This window comes from Scomber japonicus, chromosome 10, assembly GCF_027409825.1.
Source record: "Scomber japonicus isolate fScoJap1 chromosome 10, fScoJap1.pri, whole genome shotgun sequence".
Taxonomy (NCBI): Eukaryota; Metazoa; Chordata; class Actinopteri; order Scombriformes; family Scombridae; genus Scomber; species Scomber japonicus.
Window position 1 is genome coordinate 36516055 of NC_070587.1, and position 27742 is coordinate 36543796.

Genomic DNA, 27742 nt, shown 5'->3' on the forward strand with positions numbered 1-27742 from the left:
ATGGATGTACAGCTGTTCATGGAGTGTGAGGAGGAGGAGCTGGAGCCATGGCAACAGGTGGACGACAGCGTGGAGGAAGACGACATGGACTTCTACGACAACTACTGCGAGCCGAGTGAGACACACACACACACACACAGTAACACAGTAACACACATATACACACACAGTAACACACACACACACACACACACAGTAACACAGTAACACACATATACACACACACACACACACACACACAGTAACACACATATACACACAGTAACACACAGAGTAACACATACACACACACACACACACATACACACATTAGAGCCATCCCTCAAATCAGTGGAATAAATTGTGGCACATCTGAGTGTACCATAGGCTTCTATGCAGATGATGTAGTCCTGACCCTATCAGATGTTAGGTCATCCCTGCCCCCCCCCCCCCTACTTGATCTGATCAAATTATTTGGTCAATTCTCTGGATTTACAATTAACTGGAACAAAATCTCTTGAGGATCTATCATTCAAAGTCTCCAATGGTGGCCTTTTGATAGAATGCAGCTCTAAGTTACTTCTCCATTGACTTGTATAGAGACGGTCGCCCCTGACACTGACAGACACACACACACACAGACAGAGACACACACACACACACACACACAGCAACACACAGCAACACAGTAACACACACACACACAGTAACACACACACACACACACATAGTAACACACACACACACACAGTAACACACACACACACACAGACACACACACACACACACAGACAGAGACACACACACACACACACACACACACACAGCAACACAGTAACACACACACACACACAGTAACACACACACACACACACACACACACACAGCAACACAGTAACACACACACACACACACACAGTAACACACACACACACACATAGTAACACACACACACAGTAACACACTCCCTCTCTCTGCAGTGGAGGATTCCTCGTCTCCTCTTCCAGCCTCGGAGACTCCGCCCCCCCAAACCCCCCCACCCATCATACCTGCTCCAACAGGTGTGTATACGTGTGTGTGTGTATTCACAGACAGAGTGTGTGTGTGTGTGTGTGTGTGTGTGTGTGTGTGTGTGTGTGTGTGTCAGAGCCTCCAGGTAACAGGTGTGTGTTTTCTTCATCCTCAGCTTCCTCACCTGTACAGATGGTCTGCTCCTCTGTGATGCCTCCTCCTCCCCCTCCTCCTCCCCCCCCCTCCATCATTACCTCGTCCTCCTCTGTTCCCCGCCTCCCCGTCTCCACGTTAACGCCCGCTCCCCCCCTCATGGCTCAGGGTCAGCCCCTCTTCCTGACGCAGACGGCAGGTGGGACGTTCCTCCTCCCAGCAGCCCCCGGGGCCGGCGGTGGCCACCCCTTCCTCCTCACCACACAGGTAACCATGGTGACGCGTCACACGACGTTAGGTGGTCTTTCTACGTGTGACATCACTGTGACATCACGTATCATGTCTCCTCTGCAGGGTTTCCCGGTGATGAATGCAGGGACTCCTCTGCTGCTGAACCTGCAGCCGGGTCAGACGGTCCAGCCGCTCACCTTGATCCAGTGTAGGTGCCCCCCCCCCCCCCCCCCCCCCAAACCCTAAACCTAACCCCCCCCCCCCCCAGGTATTAATCTAGCATCACATTATTGATCCGCTGCTTCCTGTCCCCGCAGCCTCGTCCCTGAGTCAGCTGGTGCGACCAGGTGTGGGCGTGTCCTCGGTGCAGGTGCGACCGGGCCACGCCCCCTCCAGAGGCCCCGCCCCTCCCGGCTCGGGTTTCACCGCCATGCAGCTTCCTGCCACGCTGACCATCCGCACCGGCACGCCTGGACCCGGTCAGTCTCTCTCTCTGTCTCTGTCTCTCTCTCTCTCTCTCTCTCTCTCTCTCTCTCTCTCTCTCTCTCTCCCTCTCTCTCCTCTGTATTGATTGATGTGTTCCTCCTCCAGTTAACCTGCAGATGACCCAGGTGGGCGGGGCTAAGCTGGTGGGGTCCCCCGTCCTCCCCTCGGGCTCGGCCAGCGCCGTCAGCAGGGTGAAGCCCCCCCTCAGCATCGGTACGACGCATGGTTCTTTTTTTTTTCATGTAGATAAAATAAAAGCATGCCGACGTTTTACTGTGAAAGAGCTACGGGAAGTCACTCTTGCTCAGTTACCATGGTTACCGCTCTCCTCTGGTCCAGCAGCTCCAACCCCCGCCCCCCCGGCGCCGACGTCTGACCCCGCCAAGGTGGTGATGAGCGTGGAGGAGTTTTATTACGGGACGGACGAGGGCAACCTGAATCTGAGGAAGCCCCACCCACTGGGCATCAAGACCTCCACCTTCACCTGCCACATCTGCTCACACCTGGCGGACAACAACCTCAGGTAAGACTCACCTGGACTCACCTTTACTCACCTTTACTCACCTTTACTCACCTGTACTACTCACCTGTACTCACCTGTACACACCTGTACACACCTGTACTCACCTGTACACACCTTTACACACCTGTACTCACCTGTACTCACCTGTACTCACCTGTCCTCATCTGTACACACCTGTCCTCACCTTTACACACCTGTCCTCACCTTTACACACCTGTACTCACCTTTACTCACCTGTCCTCACCTGTCCTCACCTTTACTCACCTGTCCTCACCTTTACAAACCTGTACTCACCTGTACTGTCTGGATGCAGCTGCAGTGGTCTGAATGTTCACCTGTGTGTGTGTGTGTGTGTGTGTGTGTGTGTGTGTGTGCAGGCTGATGCAGCACATGCTTCAACACTCGGAGCTGATCAGTGGAGCAGAAGGTGACGACAGGAAGTGCTGCAGATCGTGTTACCGTCAGTTCTCGACTCCGGCTCAGCTTCAGAGTCACCAGGAGCAGGTTCACGGCCCCGCCCTCTCCTCCTGTAAGAAACACACCTGCTCACACACCTGAACACACACCTGAACACCTGTATCTATCTGTGATCCAGGTCCTAGCTTGGAGTTAACTTACCTCTCTGGGCGGGTCTTACCTGTGTTGACTCAGACCCGACCTGAGTTAGCAGTTTTCTCACCTGTCCCACCTGTCACCTGTCTGTCTCTCAGGTATGTGTCGGATATGTGAGTGGGCATTTGAGAACGAGCCGGCCTTCTTGAACCACATGAAGTCCAACCACAAACCAGGAGAGATGCCCTACGTCTGCCAGGTGAGTCTGACCTCGCCGCTGTCACCGGAGCTGATAGATACCGCTATAATCAATGAGAGTGTTTCCACCGGGAACGTCCCGTAATTACGGTAGACTAGCTACTACAGTAATTACGGTAGACTAGCTACTACAGTAATTACTGCAGACTAGCTACTACAGTAATTACAGTAGACTACCTACTACAGTAATTACAGTAGACTAGCTATTACAGTAATATCGGTAGACTAGCTACTACAGTAATTACAGTCGACTAGCTACTACTACAGTAATTACGGTAGACTAGCTACTACAGTAATTACTGCAGACTACCTACTACAGGAAATACGGTAGACTAGCTACTACAGTAATTACGTTAGACTAGCTGCTACAGTAATTACGTTAGACTAGCTGCTACTACAGTAATTACGGTAGACTAGCTACTACAGTAATATTGGTAGACTAGCTACAACAGTAATTACGGTAGACTAGCTACTACAGTAATATCGGTAGACTAGCTACTACAGTAATTACAGTCGACTAGCTACTACTACAGTAATTACGGTAGACTAGCTACTACAGTAATTACAGTAGACTAGCTACTACAGTAATTACTGTAGACTAGCTACTACAGTAATTACGGTAGACTAGCTACTACAGTCATTACGGTAGACTAGCTACTACAGTAATTACAGTAGACTAGCTACTACAGTAATTACAGCAGACTAGCTACTACAGTAATTACGGTAGACTAGCTACTACAGTAATTACGGTAGACTAGCTACTACAGTAATTACGGTAGACTAGCTACTACAGTAATTACGGTGTGCTGACTCAGGTGTGCTGATTTGCAGGTGTGCTCGTATCGCTCGTCCTTCTACTCGGACGTCTTGCAGCATTTCGCCAGCTTCCACAGAGACTCTCGCTTCCTGCTCTGTGTTTTCTGCCTGAAGGTGACGAAGCATCCAACCAGCTACCAGGAGCACCTGCTGCGGCACCAGGTAACCTCACACACCTGGTGACTTCATACACCTAGAAACCACACACCCGGTGACCTCATACACCTGGTGACCTCACACACCTGTTGACCACACACACCTGTTGACCTCACACACCTGGTGACCACACACACCTGTTGACCTCACACACCCGGTGACCTCATACACCTGGTGACCTCACACACCTGGTGACCACACACACCTGGTGACTTCACACACCTAGTAACCACACACACCTGGTGACTTCACACACCTAGTAACCACACACACCTGGTGACCTCACACACACACCTGGTAACCTCACACACCTAGTAACCTCACACACCTGGTGACCTCACACACACACCTGGTGACCACACACACCTGTTGACCTCACACACCTGGTGACCTCACACACACACCTGGTGACCTCACACACACACCTGGTGACCTCACACACCTGGTGACCACACACACACACCTGGTGACCTCACACACACACCTGGTGACCTCATACACCTGGTGACCTCACACACCTGGTGACCACACACACCTGGTGACCACACACACCTGGTGACCTCACACACACACCTGTTGACCTCACACACACACCTGTTGACCTCACACACCTAGTGACCACACACACCTGGTGACCTCACACACACACCTGGTGACCTCATACACCTGGTGACCTCACACACCTGGTGACCTCACACACACACCTGGTGACCTCACACACCTGGTGACCACACACACCTGGTGACCTCACACACACCTGGTGACTTCACACACCTAGTAACCACACATACCTGGTGACCTCACACACACACCTGGTGACTTCACACACCTAGTAACCACACACACCTGGTGACCACACACACCTGGTGACCTCACACACACCTGGTAACCTCACACACCTGTTGACCACACACACCTGGTGACCTCACACACACACCTGTTGACCACACACACCAGTTGACCTCACACACACACACACACACACCTGTTGACCACACACACACACACACACCTGTTGACCACACACACACACACAAACACACGTGTTGACCACACACACACACCTGTTGACCTCACACACACACACACCTGTTGACCACACACACACACACACACACACCTGTTGACCACACACACACACACCTGTTGACCTCACACACACACACACACCTGTTGACCTCACACACACACACACACCTGTTGACCACACACACACACACACCTGTTGACCACACACACACACACACACCTGTTGACCACACACACACACACACCTGTTGACCTCACACACACACACACCTGTTGACCACACACACACACACACACACCTGTTGACCACACACACACACCTGTTGACCACACACACACACACACACACACACACCTGTTGACCACACACACACACACACCTGTTGACCACACACACAGACACACACCTGTTGACCACACACACAGACACACACCTGTTGACCACACACACACACACACACCTGTTGACCACACACACACACACACACACACACACACCTGTTGACCACACACACACACACACACACACACACACACCTGTTGACCACACACACACACCTGTTGACCACACACACACACACACCTGTTGACCACACACACAGACACACACCTGTTGACCACACACACAGACACACACACCTGTTGACCTCACACACCTGTTGACCTCACACACACATCTGGTGACCACACACACACACACCTGGTAACCTCACACACCTGTTGACCACACACACACACACACACACCTGTTGACCACACACACCAGGTGACCTCACACACACACCTGTTGACCACACACACCAGTTGGCCTCACACACCTGTTGACCACACACACACACACACCTGTTGACCACACACACACACACACCTGTTGACCTCACACACACACACACCAGTTGACCACACACACCTGTTGACCACACACACACACACACACACACCTGTTGACCACACACACACACACCTGTTGACCACACACACACACACACCTGTTGACCACACACACACACACACACCTGTTGACCACACACACACACACACCTGTTGACCTCACACACACACACACCTGTTGACCACACACACACACACACACACCTGTTGACCACACACACACACCTGTTGACCACACACACACACACACACACCTGTTGACCACACACACAGACACACACCTGTTGACCACACACACACACACACACCTGTTGACCACACACACACACACACACACACACACACACACACCTGTTGACCACACACACACACCTGTTGACCACACACACACACCTGTTGACCACACACACACACACACCTGTTGACCACACACACAGACACACACCTGTTGACCACACACACAGACACACACCTGTTGACCACACACACAGACACACACCTGTTGACCACACACACAGACACACACATCTGGTGACCTCACACACCTGTTGACCACACACACACACACACACACACACACCTGTTGACCACACACACCAGGTGACCTCACACACACACCTGTTGACCACACACACCAGTTGGCCTCACACACCTGTTGACCACACACACCAGTTGACCACACACACCTGTTGACCACACACACACACACACACACACCTGTTGACCACACACACACACACACCTGTTGACCACACACACACACACACACACACACACACCTGTTGACCACACACACACACACCTGTTGACCTCACACACACACACACACACACCTGTTGACCACACACACACACCTGTTGACCACACACACACACACCTGTTGACCACCTGTCCTCTCTCAGATTAACCAGGCCTTCCACTGTAACCGGTGCCGTCTGCAGTTCGTCTTCCTTAAAGATAAAATGCAGCACAAACTGGAGAACCATCGCAGCATCCGCAGACCGGCCAAGCTGGAGGGCCTGCCGCCAGGGTCAAAGGTCAGGTCTCCATGACGACCGCTTCCTTCTGTCCTTTCTTCCCTTCCATTTGCCTGTCTTTCCTTCCTTCCTTCCTTCCTCCCATCTGTCCTTCCTTCCTTTCTTCTGTTCTTCCTTCCTTCCATCTGTCCTTCCTACCTTTCTTCCTTCTATTCTTCCTTCCATCTGTCCTTCCTTCCTTTCTTCTGTTCTTCCTTCCATCTGTCCTTCCTACCTTTCTTCCCTCCTTCCTTCCTTCCTTCCTTCCTTTCTTCCCTCCTTCTTTTCCTTCTCTCCATCTTTTTAATGATCCGGCCCACATCAGATGAAATTGGGCTGTATGTGGCCCTTTAATGACTTCTGTAAATATCCCTAAATATCCCAAAATATCTTCCTTCCTTCCTTCCTTCCTTCCTTCCTCCCTGCCTTCTTTTTTCCCTTCCTCTTTTCCTTTCTCCCTCCCTCGTTCCTTATTTCCTCCGTCCTTCCTTCCTTTCCTTACTTCCATCTGTCCTTCCTCCCTCCCTCCTTCTCTCCTCCCTTCCTTCTTTCCTTCCTCCGTCCTTCCTTCCTTCCTTCCTTTCCAATGATCCGTGTGTTGTGTGTTTCCAGGTGACCATCAGGACCTATGGGAAGGTCCGGTCCGTGATTACATCATCGGGGTCCCAGCTCCTCCATAGCCCCTCCCCTCTCATCCAGCCAATCAACATCAAGACGGAGCCGAGGTCTCCGCCCCACAGGAACCCCCCCCGATCCCCCACCAAGAGGGGTGCCACCCGCCGCTCCCACGGCAACAGGTCAGCTGTTCATAACCCTAACCCAGGGGTGTCAAACATGCGGCCCGTGGGCCAGAACCGGCCCGCCGAGAGGTCCAATCCGGCCCAGTTTCCTTCTTCCTCTTTTCCTTCCTTCCTTCCTTACTTCTTTCCTTCCATCTGTCTTCCCTTCCTTCCTTCTTTCCTTCCTGCCTTCTTTTCCTTCCTTCCTTCCTTCCTTCCATCTGACTTCCCTTCCTTCCTTCCTTCCTTCCTTCTTTCCCTTCCTTCTTGTCTTCTCTTCTCTTCCTTCCATCTGTCCTTCCTTCCTTCTTTCCTTCCTTCCTTCTTTTCCTTCCTTCCTTCCATCTGACTTCCCTTCCTTCCTTCCTTCCTTCCTTCCTTCCTTCCTTCCTTCCTTCTTTCCCTTCCTTCTTGTCTTCTCTTCTCTTCCTTCCATCTGTCCTTCCTTCCTTCCTTCCTCCCTCCTTCCTTCCTTCCTTTTAATGATCCGGCCCACATTAGATCAAATTGTTCTGTATGTGGCCCTTGAATGAAGATGAGTTTGACACCCCTAACCCTAACCTGTACGGTGGCCCGTTAGGGACATCTGACACTGTGCCACAGACACTCTGACCGTCCGTCTCTGTTTCCTGTTTCCTGTTTCCTGTGCAGGAGTTCGTCCCTCGATGGCGAGCGGCTCGTTTGTCTCGAGTGTGGAACCGAAGCCTCCGACTTCTCCGCCCATTACCCGACGCACGTCCACTGCCTGCTGTGTCCTTACAGCAGCTGCTGCTCCAGAGCCTACGCTGCTCACATGATCCAGTACGAACAATACTACACTAATACTTCACTAATACTGCAGTAGTACTTCACTAATACTGCAGTAATACTACACTAATACTGCAGTATTACTGTAGTATTACTAGATGAGGAGAGAGAGAGAGAGGAAGGAGAGAGAGAGAGGAAGGAGAAGAGAGAGAGGAAGGAGAGGAGAGAGAGAAAGGAAGGAAGGAAGGAAGGAGAGAGAGAGAGGAAGGAGAGGAGAGAGAGGAAGGAGAGGAGAGAGAGAGAGGAAGGAGAGGAGAGAGAGGAAGGAGAGGAGAGAGAGGAAGGAGAGGAGAGGGGAAGGAGAGGAGAGAGAGGAAGGAGAGGGGAAGGTTAGAAGAGAGGAAGGAGAGGAGAGAGAGGAAGAGTAATATACTACACTAATACTACTACTACTTTATTTGTGGGTAAAGTGATCCCATTTAAAGATTATTGATAGTTGTGATTGATTATTGTGTGATTGATTATTCTGTGATTGATTACTCTGTGATTGATTATTGTGTGATTGATTATTCTGTGATTGATTATTGTGTGATTGATTACTCTGGGATTGATTATTGTGTGATTGATTATTGTGTGATTGATTATTCTCTGATTGATTATTCTGTGATTGATTATTGCAGCCACCACGTGCCGCAGTCCAGAGGCCCAGCTCTCCCTCTGCACAGACAGCATCCTCCATGGTGAGACTTTACATTTCAATCTGTAACAATCTGCTGCTCAGTCTGTCTGTTTCCACTCTGATGAAGCTCAGTTTATATATATATATATGTATTAGCTCGGGTTGGTCCGGCGATGGCTGTCAGGCATCGCCGATGGGGTGTCTAATCATACCGTGCCCAAACACGTTTGCCCCCTAAAGTCCGGATGATTTGGCTAGTGTGAGTGCTAGTGTACTGTGCTTGAGGGAGAAGAAGTTTTTTAGAGAAGATTTTTTAAAAGGCAACACTAGCTGAGCCCCGGGTTAGGGTTCGGGTCATTTCAAGCAACCCTAAATGGAACGTGGAGACATTATGCATATATGGTTCCCAATCCGACCATTTTTTGTGTATATTTTATCATTATTAAGGCAAAATAACTCAATTTATGTCTATCAACATTATAATGAATAGGCTATAGTCTTAATAGTCTGTGACTGTGACCCTCATAAAAGTAATATTTTACTAATCTTCATTATATAAACTAACGACATTCGTTAAAGTAAGTCATTTGGCGACTTCTAAGTCATTAAACTAAGTCTTACTGGAGTAATCTACCTGGTTCTGTCAGGGTTAGGGTTACCTACTGAGCAAACTCTCCCGTTCTCTCCTATGAACGAGTCGGACAACAACAACGTGTATCAAACATGAAGCAAAATGAAAAAATAATAAAGTACGTAACAACAAAATGTTTTTGGCCCCACGGAAAAAAATAAACATGCATTAGCCGCACCGTAGTAGAAGCCGCAGTGTTCAAAGTGTATATAGTATAGTCTTGAATTTACAGTAAGCTCTGGTGAACTCCATGCCCAAAGGGTTAAGGCAGTGCTGGATAATAATGGAGGTCACACTTAGACATGGGCCGGTTACCGTGGTTACCAAGGTTTACCACGGTATGAAAAAGTCACAGTTTCAAAACCACTAAAATGTCCCGTCACACCGTTCCTGCGGTATGAGCGGTCGCGTGCAGCTGCAGCGTAAAGTCCAACCCCTCCCGTACTCCTCTGCTGGCTGTTACAAGCAGGTAGCTCTGCAGGCTGTATGATGGCTGAATCTTTTTTTTTTAGCTTTTAAATAGGCTACAGACATTTCATAATACAGTGAAACCGTGATATTTGTACCTAAGGTTATCATACCATCAGAAAGGAAGGAAAGAAAGGAGTCAAGGAAGGAAGGAAGGAAGGAAGGAAGGAGGGAAGGAAGAATCTCATACCGGCCCATGCCTAGTCACACTAAATACTGACAGTTTGGGCACAATGTGGACATGTTCACTGTGAGCTGTACTCACTAGTGGACAGGAGGAAGGAAGGACGGGAGGAAAGGAAGGAAGGAAGGAAGGAAAGCTGTTTAGACATTAATAGATGTGTGTTGAGTTTTTATCAGAGGACAGTAAATCTATAAGCTATACAAGCTGTACACTCACTACTTTAACTTATAGGTAGGAAGGAAGGAAGGGAGGTAGGAAGGAAGGTAGGAAGGGAGGAAAGGAAGGAAGGAAGAAAAGAAAGCTGTTTAGACATTAATTAATTAATTCATTCATTTCTTTAATAAAATAGGAGCAATAAAAAAAGGAAAGGGAAAGAAAGGAGGGAGGAAGGAAGGACGGGAGGAAAGGAAGGAAGGAATAAATAAATAAAATAAAATAGGAGCAAAAAAAAAAGAGATTTGTAAAAAGCTTCCAGTTATTCTCTGTGTGACCTGCAGGTGTCACTCATCATCAACACAACATTTTTATTCTGTCACATCACAGCAGGTGTGTGTGTGTGTGTGTGTGTGTGTGTGTGTGTTTTTGTGTGTGTGTGTGTGTGTGTGTGGAAGTGATGAAGGAAACATGGATTTAAAAGTTGATGTGAAGCTTCAGCATCTGAAGGAAGGGAGGCAGGGAGGGAGGGAGGAAGGAAAGAAGGAAGAAAGAAAGAAAGAAAGAAAGAAAGAGAGAGAACAAGAAGTATGAGGAGGAAAGAAAGGGAGGGAGGAGGAAAGAAAGAAAGGAGAGAGGAAGGAAGGAGGAAAGAAAGAAAGGAGGGAGGAAGGAAGGAAGGAAAGGAGGGAGAGAGGGAGGAAGAAGGAAGGAAAGAAAGGAGGAAGGAAGGAAGGAAGGGAAAAAACTTAAAAAGTGTGTTTTCTGTTTCAGTCGCTTCCTGCTGCAGTGCTCCGAGTGTGACTTCAGGCCTCAGTCTGCAGATCTGATGGCCGATCACCTGCTGAAGCATCCGGACCACAGCGCCACCTGTCAGACCAGAGGTAAGAAAACACACACACACACACACACACTCTCTCACACACACACACACACACAGGCATCATTATCATCACCGTGGTAACAGTGTGTCCTGTCTCAGTGCTCACCTCTAACAGCTTTAACAGATGTAAAGTCTTACCTTTAGTATCTAGGGCTGTCAAACCATTCATTTTTTTAATCGAGATTAATCTCAGAGTTTCCATAGTTAATCGCGATTAATGGCGTTTTGAATTGCATGTTTAAAATCCTGTTATTTTCCATTTGAAGGCAGTTGTAAGCCCATAATGTAAAGCATTTCTTACCAGAGTGTCTTAACTGGGAATCAATCACGGCTCTGCTGCGACTCCCACACTCCAAAATGGTCCTTTGGTGGAGCTGAGGCTCGCTTGGCTGCACCTGGGTGTTTAGCGTGGAGGTGCTAACTCAAACTCGACGTACTCCGGTGGTAGTTAAACTCCGTTTGACACAGGTTGCATTTTACTTTTGACTTGTCAACTGAACCGTCTGGAAGTGTTTTAACCCTCCTGTTGTCCTGGAAGGAAGGAAGAAGGAAGGGAGCAAAGGAAAGGAAAGAAGGAAGGAAAGGGGGGAGGAAGGGAGGAAGGAAAAAGGAAGGAAAGGAGGGAGGGAGGAAGGAAGGAGGGAGGGAGGGAGGAAGGGAGGAAGGTGGGAAAGGGATGAAGGTAGGAGGGAAGGAAAGAAGAGGGAGGAAATGAAATGAAGGGAGGAAGATGGAAGGAAGGGAGGAAGGAAGGTAGGAGGGAGGGAGAAAGGAAAACAGGAAGGAAGGAAAGAAGGAGGGAGGAAGGAAGGAAAGGAGAGAGAAAGGAAAGAAGGAAGGGAGGAAGGAAAGGAGAGAGAAAGGAAAGATGGAAGGAAGGAGGAAACTGGGCCGCGGTAGGTTTACTGCAGGAGGCCACTTCAAAGCATAGCGCTACAGCTAGAGGAGCCGTCTACGGGAGGGAAGGAAAGGAGGAAGGAAGGAAGGGAAGAGAAGAGAAGACCGAAAGGAAGGAAGGAAGGTAGGAAAAGAAAGACAAGGAGGAAGGGAGAAAGAAAGGTAGGAAGGACAGACGGAAGGAAGGAAAAGAGGGATAAGAAAGAACAGAAGACCGGAAGGAAGGAAGGAAGGGAGGAAGGGAGGAAGGAAGGAAACAGGGAGAGAATCGCAGCTAGCCGTCCTCATTGTCAATACATATAATAATAATTTGTAACGCATTTTACATTTGAAGCAAATCTCAAAAGCATCAACAAAGGTTGTGATAAAAATAAATGTCCCAAGTTTTTCTCCAAAACTCCGTCAGACGAAGGAAAGGGGGGGGCTAAGCAGTGTGGGAGGAGCGGGAGTGTGGGCGGGCTGAGTAGTGTGGGAGGGGCGGCAGTGGGGGCCGGCTGAGTAGTATGGGAGGGGCGGCAGTGGGGGCGGGCTGAGTAGTGTGGGAGGGGCGGGAGTGGGAGCGGGCTGAGTAGTGCGGGAGGGGCGGGAGTGGGGGCGGGCTGAGTAGTGTGGGAGGGGCGGACTGAGTAGTGTGGGAGGGGCGGCAGTGGGGGCAGGGAGGGTGGTAGAGTAGACAGAGTAGAGTAGAGTAGAGTAGAGTTGACATTATGTACTTCTGTAACCTGTTAAACTCGGATGGAAAGTAGTGATAGCAACAAGAGAAACTTTTTTACTTGCCAGAACGGAAAAAACAAATTTTCACCGTGTCAGAAAAAGTGGAAGAACTTCTGACTAAACGGGACGACGGGACTGCCAAAATCGCCAAAACGCCCAAAACAGAAGAAGAAGAAGTCCACGGCGACCCGATTAAAGCTGAACCCCCCGACTCGGACCACGGCGATGCTTCCCTCGTCCTGCACGCTGCCGTCAAACAGTAAGTTCACATCAGGAATGACTTCTAACCTTTAGTCTGCTGCATGAGTGACATCAGAGACGCAGAGTAGTAGTAGTATTACTATCATGTGTAACTGGGCTGATCTATTACTACAACAAGAGTTATAAACTGACATTTGTAAAGCTAAACATTAATAACAAAGACTGAATGCTCCTGAAAATGTCAAATGTACACCATTTGACCACTAGAGATGCACCGATTGCGAAATCTTGGCCGATACCGATTTCCGGTTTTAAAGGAGGTCTGACCTGCCAAAATCGTTTTTTCCCGATACCGATTTTCTATCTAAGAAATAATTATAATCATATAATAGACACTATATTTGTTTGGCTTGAGTACCCTTCTCCCAGACAATATTCTGCTTATATAACTGCAATTAAAACCACAACTAGTGGTTGGCTATATGCTATCATAACCCCCCTTTTCAAGAATAAAACATCACAAATAAGAAATAGAGTGAGAGTTTCAACAGTGCCTCCTGAGCAGATTTATTTTCAACACTGACCACAACATTCAGTTTTCTTCCTGAGTCTTGCTAGTTTTTAGCTGTTTTGCTCTGGGCGCGTTGAGCTGCTACGCACCGCGCATGCGGGTCAGTTTGATCGGCCGAAAACCGGAAATTACGACAGTGACCGGCCGGTCACCGATTGGGGCTGATTGGATATAAAACCGGCTTTTTTAATCGGCGGCCGATTGATCGGTGCATCTCTAGGTGTAACCACAAAAGAATGATCAATATTAAATAATGTGATATTTAGAACAATAGTATTCCATTAGCTTTATTTAATATAAAAGTTATAATGTAAGATCATGCCAAACTAGTTGATATGGTGTTAGGAAGGAAGGAAGGAAGGAAGGATGTAAGATCATGCCAAACTAGTTGATATGGTGTTAGGTAGGAAGGAAGGAAGGAAGGAAGGAAGGAAGGAAGGACGGAAGGAAGGATGGATGTAAGATCATGCCAGACTAGTTGATATGGTGTTAGGTAGGAATGAAGGAAGGAAGGACGGAAGGACAGAAGGAAGGATGTAAGATCATGCCAAACTAGTTGATATGGTGTTTTATTGACTATTTACTGTTTTTAAGGTTACACCACTTAGACATTTTCCTCTAATATATTCTCTCTAAATGGATTAAAAGCATAATCACCATATATTAATAGTTTTATTAGGCCAGCCACTGAATTAGTTTGTATTCTGACTTTTGTTCTTGTTTCCAAAGTGAGGAGGAGGAGGAGAAGGAGGAGGAGGATGATGATGATGATGATGAGGATGATGATGATGAGGAGGATGATGAGGATGAGGAGGAGAAGCCTGATGTTGGGTCTTCATCAGTCACTGCTCCCCCCTCTCTGTCTGTCCCTGAGCGTCCTGTGTTGGAGTCCATTCCTCTTAAACAGTATGTATGGTATCTAACAGTTTCTATGGTTACACCACTCCTTCCTCCCTCCCTCCCTCCCTTCCTTCCTTCCTTCCTTCCTTCCTTCCTTCCCTCCTTTCCTTCCTTCCAAAGTGTTTATGGTTACACCACTTACATTTTTGCCATAATCCTCTAATATATTCTCCTTCCTTCATTCCTCCCTTCCTCCCTCCCTTCCTTCCAAAGTTTTTATGGTTACACCACTTAGACATTTTAACCCTTTAAATTTAAAATTACACCACATGACATCACTGAGCCTGATATGAGTTCTTAAATCCTGACTTCTTTCTTCTTCTTCTGTCTTGTTTCCACAGTGGAGATGAGGACAAGGATGATGACGATGACGATGATGATGATGATGATGATGATGATGACGATGACGATGACGATGACGATGATGATGATGATGACGATGACGATGATGATGATGATGACGATGATGATGATGATTATGACGATGACGATGATGATGATGCACGTCCAAAGAAGCGCTCTCGAGTCGGCCCTTTGAGAGGGAACGAGTATGAAGGGGAAAGGTGGTGTAACAGCGAGGACAATGATCTGAGACCAAACCCCATCAGGTTCCTGCCTGCCAGGCCGCCAGGCCCTACCCTGGACCCCTCCGCCTCACTGTCTCCCCTTTCCCTTTTCCAGCTGTTCTTTAGCGGCTCCGTTGTCCGCACCATCATCACAAATACCAACGCAAACGCGGCCGTGAGACTCCAGGCCGGACTGAAGATTGTTTGGAAACCTCTGACAGTCAGCGATTTTTACATCTTCCTGGCCATCGTCATCTTCTCGGGGCTGGCGAAAGTAAACGAGGGGAGGGACTACTGGAGGAAGGAACGGCCGTACCGCTTCCCGTTCCCTTCCGACACGATGACGCGAGATCGCTTTGAATCCATCTTGCGGATGCTGCACCTGAGCGACCCGGCAGGAGACGAGCACAACGACCGCAAGAGGAACACGGCGGGCTACGACAGACTGTTCAAGATCAAGCCCCTGTACACGCAGATCGCCAAAGCCTGCAAAGCACACTTCCAGCCTCATCAGAACATCGCCATTCATGAACGGATTGTGACGTCTAAGCTCCGTATAAATGTGAAGCGGTACACGAAGGCAAAGCCCACCAGGTGGGGGTACAAAATATTTGTCCTTGCCGACTCCTCAACGGCTTACTCATGGAATTTGTTTGTCTATCAAGGGAAGAGTGTGCAGGCTCCAGGACAAGGTCTGGACTCCACATCAGTTTTGGACCTTCTGTCATTCCCTCAGCTCGGTCGAGGCTACACTCTGTTTTTCGACAGTTCCGACTCCAGCCCGGCGCTCTTTGAGGAGCTGTCCCGGCGAAGCATCGGAGCGTGCGGGACAATCAGGAAAAAACAAATTGGCTTCCCAAAGACGAAAGACAACGACCTGCCGGGAAGTGCGAAAAGGGGAGACATGCGGTGGATACGCCGAAATAAACTTTTATTCGTGAAATGGATGGACGCGCAAGTAGCAACCATCTGCTCCACTGTGCACAAAGCATTCAGCGAGCAGACCGTGACGAGGAGAGTTAAAGAGGACGGTGTGTGGCAAAGCAAGACAGTGCCCATTCCTGATCCTGTTTTAGACTATAATCAGAGCATGGATGGTGTGGGTCTGTTTGATGCTCTGACTGGCTACTACAGCGTGTACTACAAAACGATGAAATGGTACCAGACCTTCCTCTATCATTTCATGGACATCGCCGTGGTCAACAGCTTCCTTCTCCATAAGGAACTGTTCAAGAAGAAGCTGCCCATGACCCAGAAGCGCTTCAGGGAGAAGCTTGCTGCAGAGATGTTTGAGTTTGCCAAAGACCCAGTATCACCTCCACCTACACCTCCAGCATCATCTCCAGCACCACCTCCAACACCAACTCCAACACCAACTCTAAAACCAGCTCCAAAACCAACGCCACCACCACCTCCAGCATCAACCTCCTGTGTGCCTGCGTACCACGGAGACAATGGCACCCAATGGAGGAAGTACTGCAAAAGGTGTCAGGACTCTGGCGTCAAAAGGATGAAGACACCTTTGTTCTGCATGAAGTGCCAGGTCTCTCTGTGCTTCACCCCGAAAAGAAACTGCTTCAAGGACTGGCATGAGTGTGCCAAAGCCCCAACATCACCCAAACCTCCATCACCTTCATCTCTGCTTCCAGCACCAGCACCAGCACCATTATCCTGCGTTCCTATGTACTACGGAGACGATGGCACCCAGAGCAGGAGGTACTGCAAAAGGTGCCAAAATGCTGGCATCAAAAGGATGAAGACGCCTGTGTACTGCATGAAGTGCCAGGTCTCGCTGTGCTTAACTTCTAAAAGAAACTGCTTCATGGATTGGCACAGCAGTTAAGACTTGACATTTCCATTTAACCTGGCACTCAGTCTTCCTGTTGTCTCTTTCAAATATTGTCTGAGAGACCGTGTGGAGGGGTTTGTATATATGTATGTATATTTGAAAGACAGAATAGTAAGCCTAAGAGCCATGGAAGTTGGAACTTTATATATATATATATATACATACAGATATAAATTGTTATATTCATTTTGTATTTGGATGTAAAATGTGATAAATCTGCTCCATTTTGAGTTAAACTTCACTGTCTATGGTTTTCTTTGGTTGGGAACATGTATAGAGGTCTAACAAAGCCAAACACAGTTATATTTAGATGGAAGGAACATGTAAATAAAAATAAATGAGTTTCACAATGAGTCCCTGAGAGATTTTTAAATGGCACAGATGATGTCCAAATGGCCAATTTGGTTATTCATACGTTTATTTTCACATTTTAATCCTTTAAATGTAAACTAAACCACATGAACACTGATTAAAACCTCACTGACCCAGATACAGTGTGTTAGAATGATAACATCATGACATGATCTGAGTTTGTTTTAATTACTGATTAAATTTTCCAGTTCTTGCAGGATCTCATTTTCAGTTCTGGATTTTCTGTAAATGAGTAAGAAAAGTAAACAATTTTGACTTTACTGAACAGGGGGGGAACAGGTTGGAACATGTCTGCTTCAAAAATATTCACTGTGATGAACAAAAGAGGACAAAAGGAAATCAATAAGAATCTGCTGAGATGATTAAAAGCTGCAGATATGATGTCATTAAGACCAAGCTCAGGTCAGTTTCTTTGTTCAGCGTCTGTCCTTTTCTGCACGTAAATGAGAAGTCAGCTCCTGTCCGGACTTCCCGTGGAGGGAGGGAGGGGTTGGGGTTGGGGGGGATGGGAGGGGTTGGAGTTTGTTTTTCTGGCTTCGGCCGCAGCCAAAGTAAATAAGAGTGAAGGCAAAAATATTCACTGTGATGAACAAAGAGGACAAAAAGAAATCAATAAGAATCTGCTGAGATGATTAAAAGCTGCATTCCTTCCTTCATTCCTTCCTTCCTTCCTTCTTTCCTTATGTCCTTCCTTCCTTCCCTCTTTCCCTCCTCTCTTCCTTCTCTCCTTCTTTCCATCCTTCCCTCTTTCCCTCCTCTCTTGCTTCTGTCTGTCCTTCCTTCCTTCCTTCTGTCCTTCCTTCCTCCTTCATTACTTCTGTCCTTCCTTCCTTCCATCCCTCTTTCCCTCCTCTCTTCCTTCTCTCCTTCTTTCCATCCTTCCCTCTTTCCCTCCTCTCTTGCTTCTGTCCTTCCTTCCTTCCTTCTGTCCTTCCTTCCTCCTTCATTCCTTCTGTCCTTCCTTCCTTCCTTCCCTCTTTCCCTCCTCTCTTGCTTCTGTCCTTCTTTCCTTCCTTATGTCCTCCCCTCCTTCCTGTCTTTCTTCCATTTGTCCTTCATTCCTTCCTCCCTTCCTGTCTTTCTTCCATTTGTCCTTCCTTCCTTCCTTCTGTCCTTTCTTCCCTCTTTCCCTCCTCTCTTGCTTCTGTCCTTTCTTCTGTCCTTTCTTTCTTTTTTCTGTCCTTCCTTCCTCCTTTCCTTTCTGTCCTTCCTTCCTTCCCTCTTTTCCTCCTCTCTTCCTTCTCTCCTTCTTTCCATCCTTCCCTCTTTCCCTCCTCTCTTGCTTCTGTCCTTCTTTCCTTCCTTATGTCCTTCCCTCCTTCTTGTCTTTCTTCCATTTGTCCTTCCCTCCTTCCTGTCTTTCTTCCATTTGTCCTTCCTTCCTTCCTTCTGTCCTTTCTTCCCTCTTTCCCTCCTCTCTTGCTTCTGTCCTTCCTTCTGTCCTTTCTTTCTTTTTTTCTGTCCTTCCTTCCTTCCCTCTTTCCCTCCTCTCTTCCTTCTCTCCTTATTTTCATCCTTCCCTCTTTCCCTCCTCTCTTGCTTCTCTCCTTCTTTCCATCCTTCCCTCTTTCCCTCCTCTCTTGCTTCTGTCCTTCCTCCTTCATTCTGTCCTTCCTTCCTCCCTTCCTTTCTGTTGTTCCTTCCTTCCCTCTTTCCCTCCTCTCTTCCTTCTGTCCTTCTATCCTTCTGTCCTTCCTTCCTTCCTCCCTTCCATCTCATTTAAAGCTCAGGTCAGTTTCTTTTGTTCATCATCTGTCCTTTTCTGCACGTAAATGAGAAGTCAGCTCCTCTCCGGACTTCCTGTGGAGCGAGGGAGGGGTTGGAGTTAGAGTTAGAGTTGGAGTTGGGGGGGGGTGGGAGGGGTTGGAGTTTGTTTTTCTGGCTTCGGCCGGAGCCAAAGTAAATAAGAGTGAAGGCTGAGTGTTAACACTGAGAGCAAACAACAGAGGAGACGATGTGTTTACGATCATCTCAGCCTGTCTGGTGGCAGAACTCGACTGTTTAACTTCAATACAACAAAAAAACCCAGAAGAAACATTTACATTCCTTCCTCCTGCAGCCTCAAAGTCTGACTCTGTTTCTGTCACTCTGGCACAGCTTTTCTGTCTTACATCAGAAATCTTGAAGTCATTGTGTCATTCAAGGGCCACATACAGGAAAGTGGGCCGGATTGCACCCCTCGGCGGGCCGGTTCTGGCCTGCAGGCCGCATGTTTGACTCCCCTGCTTTAGAAGATCTCTAACCAGGATTCTCAGGAAACTACTGATTAAAGTTGTATTTGCAGCTATTTTCCTGCATTTAAGGAAGGAAAGAAGGAAGGAAGGAAGGAAAGAAGGAAGGACAGATGGAGGGAAGGAAGGAAATAAGAAGGAAAGGAAGGAAAGAGGGAAGAAAGGACAGAAGGAAGGAAGGAAGGACAGATGGAGGGAAGGAAGGAAGGAAGCAGAGCGCAGAGCTTTTCTTGTTGCCGTGCTTGCTGCAGGTGTTACGACTCCCACAGGTGTGTGTGTGTGTGTGTGTGTGTGTGTGTGTGTGTGTGTGTGTGTGTGTGTGTGTGTGTGTGTGTGTGTGTGTGTGTGTGTGTGTGTGTGTGTGTGTGTGTGTGTGTGTGTGTGTGGGCGGGCGGGCGGGCGGGTTGATGTGCAGCCAGGGTTTAGTTGGAGTGAGAACCCTGGCAGCTGAGTTTTGGACGTGTTGGAAGGAAGGACCTAAGGAAGAAAGGTAGGAAGGTTTGAAGGAAGGAAGGAAGGAAATAAGAAGGGAAGGAAGGAAAGACAGGCAAAAGGAAGGAAGGAAGGAAGAACAGATGGAGGGAAGGAAGGAAAGGAAGGAAAGGAGGAAGGAAGGCAGGACAGATAGAGGGAAGGAAAGGAAAGAAGGAAGGAAAGGAAGGGAGGGAGGAAGGAAGAAAGGACAGATGGAGGGAAGGAAGGAAGGAAGGACAGATGGAAGGAAGAAAAAAGGATCACATATATATTAAATGTTTCCCTCTTTATATAACTTTAAAAAATATTGCTACAAGGGAGGGAGGAAGGAAAGAAGAAAGGAAGGAAAGAAAGAAGGAAGGAAAGAAGGACAGATGGAGGGAAGGAAGGAAGGACGGAGGAAGGAGGGAGGGAGGAAGGACAGATGGAAGGAAGGAAGGACGGAGGAAATAAGGAACGAGGGAGGGAGAAAGGAAAAGAGGAAGGGAAGAAAGAAGGCAGGGAGGAAGGAAAAGAAGGAAGGGAGGGAGGAAGGAAAGGAAGGGAGAGAGGGAGGAAGGAAGGAAGGAAGGACATTTTCATTTTCAGACTCACTGAAATTGTGTTTCAATGGACTTTGGACTTCAGAGTAGTCCAGGATTTGGCTGTTTTCTAAACCACATGACTGAAGGAAAGGAAGGAAGGGAGGGAGGAAGGAAGGAAAGTAGGACCCCATGACTGACCCATAGAGTTCAGACTCTGTTTGTTCTCTGCTGTTGTTAAAGCTGTTTTTATAATGTGAAACACAACTTAATAAATACTCTAAAGATATTACTTTACTATGTTTTTGATTCATTTATTTCACTGTGAAACAATTAAGCTCCTTCCTCCCTCCTTCCCTCATTTCCTTCCTCCCTACTTCCTTCCTCCTTCCCTCCTTTCCTTAATTCCCTCCTCCCTCCCTCCTTCCCTCATTTCCTTCCCTCCTTTCCTTCCTCCCTACTTCCTCCTTTCCTTAATTCCCTCCTTCCTCCCTCCTTTCCTCCCTCCTTCCCTCATTTCCTTCCTCCCTACTTCCTTCTTCCTTCCCTCCTTCCTCCCTCCTTTCAGTGAAACAATGAAGCTGTTGGTGACACATGTTCAGACAGAGAGCAACGTTTGGTAAATGTCTTTTAGTCTTTGCGACCACTCAAAGCGCACACACACAGACACACACATACACACACACACACACACACAGACAGACACAGACAGACACACACACAAACACATAGACACATTCACACACACACACATACACACAGACACACATACGCACACAGACACACATAGACACACAGACACACACATAGACACACACAGACACACACAGACACAGACAGACATAGACACACAGACACACACAAACACATGCACACACACAGACACACACACACACAGACACACACATTCATACACTTAAAAGTCCTCAAGTACTCCTGCCGATTCAGTGTCGGACTTCCTGTCTGGTGCGATCTGCTCTGTTGAGCTTGTCGCGAGTTAGAAACGTTCCCGGTGGAGACACTCTCATTGGTTATAGTGTTATCTATCAGCTCCAGTGACAGCGGACTCTGATGGTGTTTGTAGAGGACTAATCGTTTCTGTGTTACAAGTAAGGAAAGGAAGGAAGGACGGAGGAAATGAGGAACGAGGGAGGGAGAAAGGAAAAGAGGAAGGGAAGAAAGAAGGCAGGGAGGAAGGAAAGGAAGGTAGGGGGGAGGAAAAAAGAGAAGGAGGGAGGGAGGAAGGGAAGAAAGAAGGAAGGAAGGAAGAAGAAAGGGGGATGGAGGAAGGAAAGAAGGAAGGGAGGAGAGAAGGAGGGAGGGAGGAAGGACAGATGGAAGTAAGGAAAGGAAGGAAGGACGGAGGAAATAAGGAACGAGGGAGGGATGAAGGAAAAGAGGAAGGGAAGAAGGCAGGATGGAGGAAGGGAGGAAGGAAAGGAGGAAATAAGGAACGAGGGAGGGAGAAAGGAAAAGAGGAAGGGAAGAAAGAAGGCAGGAAGGAAGGAAGGAGAGAAGGACTAATCGGGGAGGAAAAAAGAGAAGGAGGGAGGGACGAGGGAAGAAGAAAGGGGGATGGAGGAAGGAAAGAAGGAAGGGAGGAGAGAAGGACTAATCGTTTCTGTGTTACAACCCGGCTTCGTTCAGTTTACTCTTAAAAGTCCTCAAGCTGATGTTTACACTGTGTACACTTGACATTACGGCCACGATTACAGCATACGAGTGGCCTTCATTAAAACATTGTCTTCAGTGATGCAGCACATCTGGCCCTTCTGTCTAGAGACCATCCTCATGGAAAGCAAAACAGAGGAGTCAAACTCATTTTCATTCAAGGGCCACATACAGACCAATTTGATCTAATGTGGGCCGGGTTATTAAAAAGATGGAGGGAAAGAAGGAAGGAATGAAGGAAGGAAGGAAATAAGAAGGGAAGGAAGGAAAGACAGGCAAAAGGAAGGAGGGAAGAAAGGTAGGAAGGACAGATGGAAGGAAGGAAGGAAGGAAGGAAGAAACGGAGGAAGGACAAATGGAAGGAAGAAAGGGAGGAAGGACAGAAGGAAGGAAGGAAGGAAGAAAGGGAGGAAGGACAGAGGAAAGAAAGGGAGGAAGGAAGGAAGAAACGGAGGAAGGACAGAAGGAAGAAAGGTAGGAAGGACAGAAGGAAGGAAGGAATGAAGAAAGGATAAAAGGAAGGAAGGACAGATGGAAGGAAGGAAAAGAACATAGGAAGGAAAGTGGGCCGGATTTCACCCCTCAGCGGGCCGGTTCTGGCCCACGGGCCTCATGTTTGACACCCCTGGTATAAACTCTACAGAAAACATCACTTCTGGTATTTGGTACATTCGAGCACATTTCCGTGAAGATTGTCATTTGTGAATTTGTTTTCTAAAATGTAAATTTGTCTCAAGCTTTGTAAAAGTGTTTCACACTTTGTAATGTTGCGTCGCACTCGCCAGCCACCGTAGGAACCCAACACAACTAAATAGAAACAACGTGACTTTAATCATCAGGATTGATAACACCAGCTGCACTTGATCAAAAACTACATTTGAACACAAATATTTAGTTGGCTAAACCTTCAGCTGAAACACAACAACCTCAATTTTAATGAACTCTGAACACACTCTGCCGGTGAAGTGTTTTTTGGACCTCAAGACACTTAATGTGTTTCAGTTGTTGAAAAATATGTGATGATGGTGTTTAAGATGTTAAAACCTCTCTCTTCTTTTCAGTCTACGTCGAACCTGACATCCAGTTCTGCCGTGATGACGAGCAGCTTTCTCCAGGAGAGAAGGAACCAGTCCAGAACAAGGACTTACCCGATCCGTCCTGGAGGTCAGCAGATTGTTGGAAAAAGCCAACAGAGAGCGACAGTGCCAAGTCTTCAATCATCCCGTTCACGCAGACCAGCGGACCTCAGCACTCCCTGTCCAGGAACAGCGACGCCATTGACTTCTTCAACCTGCTCTTCCCCTCTGCGCTTGTGGAGCTGATCACCAATGAGACCAACGCCCATGCCAAGACCTGCCAGCACCTGGGCTCCTGCAGCGCAGACTGGTTCCCCGTCACCACCCATGAGGTCAAAGGTTTTATCGGCCTGGTGATTCTGATGGGGATTCAGAACCTGCCCGACCCGTCGCACTACTGGTCCTGGAGTCACTATGACAACAGCTACACCTTCTACCGCGCCATGAGCTTCAAGCGCTTCAAGCAGATTTCCGTTAACATCCGCATGGGCAGCTTTGCCACAGATGTTTATCGTCACAACAGTAACGCGAGCGACTCGCTGCACATCTTCAGGCCGATGCTGGACATCCTGGGAGGAGCCGTGTGGAACACTTACCAGCCAAACTGCTGCCTGACCATCGACAGGGCGCTGCTACCCAGCCTGGAGGAGGAGAGCTGCCACGTCAAGGGGAACCCAAAGACCCAGCCTCAGGTCTGGCTGCTCTGTGACTCCAAGTCTGGCTACTGCCACCGCTTCTTCATCCAAGTGGGTGAGAAGGCGGGCCAGGACCCGGGCTTCACTGTGGTGCCGGAGCTGGTGAAGGGCCTGGAGGACAAACACCACCAGCTGTACCTGGCCAACTCGCTCACATCGGTCCCACTAATGCAGAAGCTCCTGGATCAGGGCATCTATGCCTCCAGCTCCTTCCCTCCACCCAACCCCATCCTGCCTAGAGAGCTCTGGGGTGAGGGACAGCTGGATAAACCTGGGGACTTTCTGCAGAGGCAGTTTGGCCCCCTGCTGGCCACCCGCTGGAGGGACACCAAGGAGATGGGCTGCCTGTCAACAAATGCACCTCCAGGTGAGCCGGACACTGTGTGGAGGAGGTCTCAGACCAAAGTGGGTGGTCTGGACCCCATCAACCGCCCTGAGGCCTTCCATCTCCTACAGGAGAACATGCGCGGGGTTGACATCTGCAAACAGCTGCTGGCCTGCAACCCGCTGGGAGGAATCCCGCAGGACAGACACTGGCGCAGTCTTTTCTGGTTCCTGGTCAACCTGAGCATTGTGAATGCCTTCATTGTGCTGCGAGAGAGCCGCAAAGAGAACCCGCCGGCCTGGGTGCAAGACGGCCTTTTCACTCAGGTCAACTTCCGCAAGCGTCTGGGCAACCAGCTCGCCAAGTGTGCCCAGAAATACTTTGAGACAATGGAGATCGCAAGCTCACGCGGGATGAGGGTGGAGGCGTTAGACATACCCATTAAACAGAGACACCGGATGGTAAAGATCAGCTCCATCTCCAAGAGATGCAAGAACTGCAACTTGAAGAACATCCGGCATGAGAGCGTATACGGCTGTGTCGTCTGTAAAGCCAACCTGTGTAAACAGCCATGCTGTTTCTGGGAATTTCACGGTCTGTCACCTCTCAACAAAGGTCAGTGTTTTGAATCAGTCATTTCTGAAAGTCCGGGTCAGTTCTGCTTATTATATTAAAATCTGCCTTTAACTGTCTTCAACAGGATCAACAAAGATCGGGTTCCTCAAGGACAGACTAAGGTAAACTATTCTTTCTTGGCAATACTCCATCTTTTCTTTAATATAATGCAATTGTCCGGTGACTGTTTTGTCTTCATGTGTTTTATTAATCATTTGTCATCTATATATTTTTAGCAGATGTTTTTATCGTAGATGTTTCACTGACAAATGTACATTGATTCCTGCAGTGGAGAAGTTGAGGTGGACGAGGTTGATACCAATGTGGACGGTTCAATGGCACCAGTGGAGGACTTTGACTTTTCTGATGATGAAAGAATGGAGGATCTGGATGATATCGATGATGAAACTGAAGACATAAAGGAAGAATTTAACAAAGAAGTTAAACGCCCCACGTCTCACCTGCCGCCAGCAACGTACAGTCACAGCCAATCGGCAACAGTTTCGTCAGCATCTAAAGAGCGTGAGGATTTCCTTACTGCCCGTCAGCTGAGAGTAGCTCTGTTCGCTCTTTGTGACGGCCTGCGCCAAGCCTCGCGAGTCTTTGCGACAGAGCCGCAGCTCATCCGTTCCTGGCTGAAAGAGGCCAGGAAGCGTTTGAGGCAGACTGAACAGGAAGAGAAGGTCCACGATGACGGTGGGGAACGCATGGTGGCATGGGTGCTCGCCATGCGTGAGCAGCAGCTTCCGATCAGTGAGAGCAGCCTCTTCAACAAAGCCTCTACGCTGAAGAAAAAGGGAAATTTCAGCGACTCTTTCCGTATTTCTTATGACTGGGCGGTGAGCTTCATGTTGCAGTACCGACTCGGTCTGCGGAGCGTCGGACGGGAGGCCACGCTGGCTCGCACATTGCCACCATCCCTGGAGTCCAAAGTCACATCCTTCAAGGAATTCACCCAGAAGATCGTCCAGGTTCACAAGCTCCCAGATTGCACTATAGCTGCAATGGATGAGCTCTGTCTCTTTGTGGATTTGAGGATAGTTCAGGACAAGTCTCGCCGTGCAGAGGCTCTGGAGCTCACCGGGTCAGTACCTCTGGTCACTGTGTACCTGACAGCGCTGGCAGATGGTACCATGCTGCCCTCCCTGGTGCTGGCAAACAGGCAGCTGGATGACAAAGTCCTTCCAGAGTTCATCCAGCTGGAGGCCGGCTCAGAGAGTCTGTTAGTAGAAGATGCCTTGGACCTCTGGACTAAAAGGGTTTGGCAGCAGCATGTGTCTGGTCCAACTCCGCACAGTAAATCCTTGCTGGTGTTGGATCGCCACCGGGAACACATGGGAGACTTGTTCCTTACCGCCATCAGCGGATCGGGTACCCTCCCAGCGGTGATCCCCGGAGGCTGCTCCTTCCACCTTCAGCCTCTGGAGGTTTGCGTTCGGCCGGTGCTGCAGCGTTTCCTGCTGTCGCGATGGGCAAAATTTGTCACCGGAGACCCGACTGAGCTGGAGGAGACATCACCCAACCGACTCCAAGCAAACGTTGCACACCTGCTGGTTGACTGGCTGGTCGAAGCTCTGACACACCTCAACAAACTCCCTCACCTTTGGAAGAAGTCCTTCCAACTGACAGGCCTTATTCCAGGGTGTAAACAGGAGGATGAGGAGGAGAAGGAGGAGGACACAAGTCAGAACTTAGAGGAGATCCAGGCGGACCTCCTTAAGACTCTGACAGAGACTCTTCTGGGCTCTGAAGCTTTGGAGGAGGATTCTCCTGATCTGCTGGAGCTGGAGGATGAAAAGGACACAGAGGAGAAAAAAGATGCCGAAACACCGGCGACATCAGAGGAGAAAGAGGAAGACAAAGAGGAGAAAAGGAAGGACAGGGAGGAGGAGAGAAAGGAAGACAAAGAGGAGAAAGGGAAGGACAGGGAGGAGGAGAGAAAGGAAGACAAAGAGGAGAAAGGGAAGGACAGGGAGGAGGAGAGAAAGGAAGACAAAGAGGAGAAAGGGAAGGACAGGGAGGAGGAGAGAAAGGAAGACAAAGAGGAGAAAGGGAAGGACAGGGAGGAGGAGAGAGAGGAAGACAAAGAGGAGAAAAGGAAGCACAGGGAGGAGGAGAGAAAGGAAGACAAAGAGGAGAAGCAAGGTGTGCAAGAGGACATGGAAATAGAAGGAAAGGACACATTGAAAGAAAAGGAAGACGATAGGAAGGAGACTGAGGAGGACAGGAAAGAGGAGACTAAGGAGATAGAGGAGGACAGTGAGGAGGAAGGGAAGGCGGTGGTGGAGGAGGACAGGAAGGACTTGAGCAAGGAGAGACGTGAGACCAGGATAGTGATAGGAGAGGAGGTGGGTGATGAGTGGAAGATAACGGTGAAAAGCAGGACGGAAAGTGTCGAGGCCGACGGAGATGTCGGCGAGACTGCGAAAAGCTAAACCA

At 48.6% G+C, this 27742-nt stretch overlaps 1 protein-coding gene across 1 annotated transcript; it reads left to right on the top strand.

Moving 5' to 3' along the window:
- LOC128367003 (uncharacterized) lies at nucleotides 1-27742 on the top strand. The gene is made up of 17 exons (XM_053327761.1): nucleotides 1-115; nucleotides 1166-1410; nucleotides 1498-1582; nucleotides 1692-1853; nucleotides 1966-2073; nucleotides 2203-2383; nucleotides 2761-2912; nucleotides 3094-3194; nucleotides 4025-4171; nucleotides 6988-7122; nucleotides 7714-7898; nucleotides 8532-8681; nucleotides 9308-9367; nucleotides 11517-11626; nucleotides 23654-25303; nucleotides 25389-25425; nucleotides 25593-27742. The coding sequence occupies exons 1-17, from the start codon at nucleotides 1-3 to the stop codon at nucleotides 27736-27738; spliced, it is 5769 nt and encodes a 1922-aa protein (XP_053183736.1). The 3' UTR covers nucleotides 27739-27742.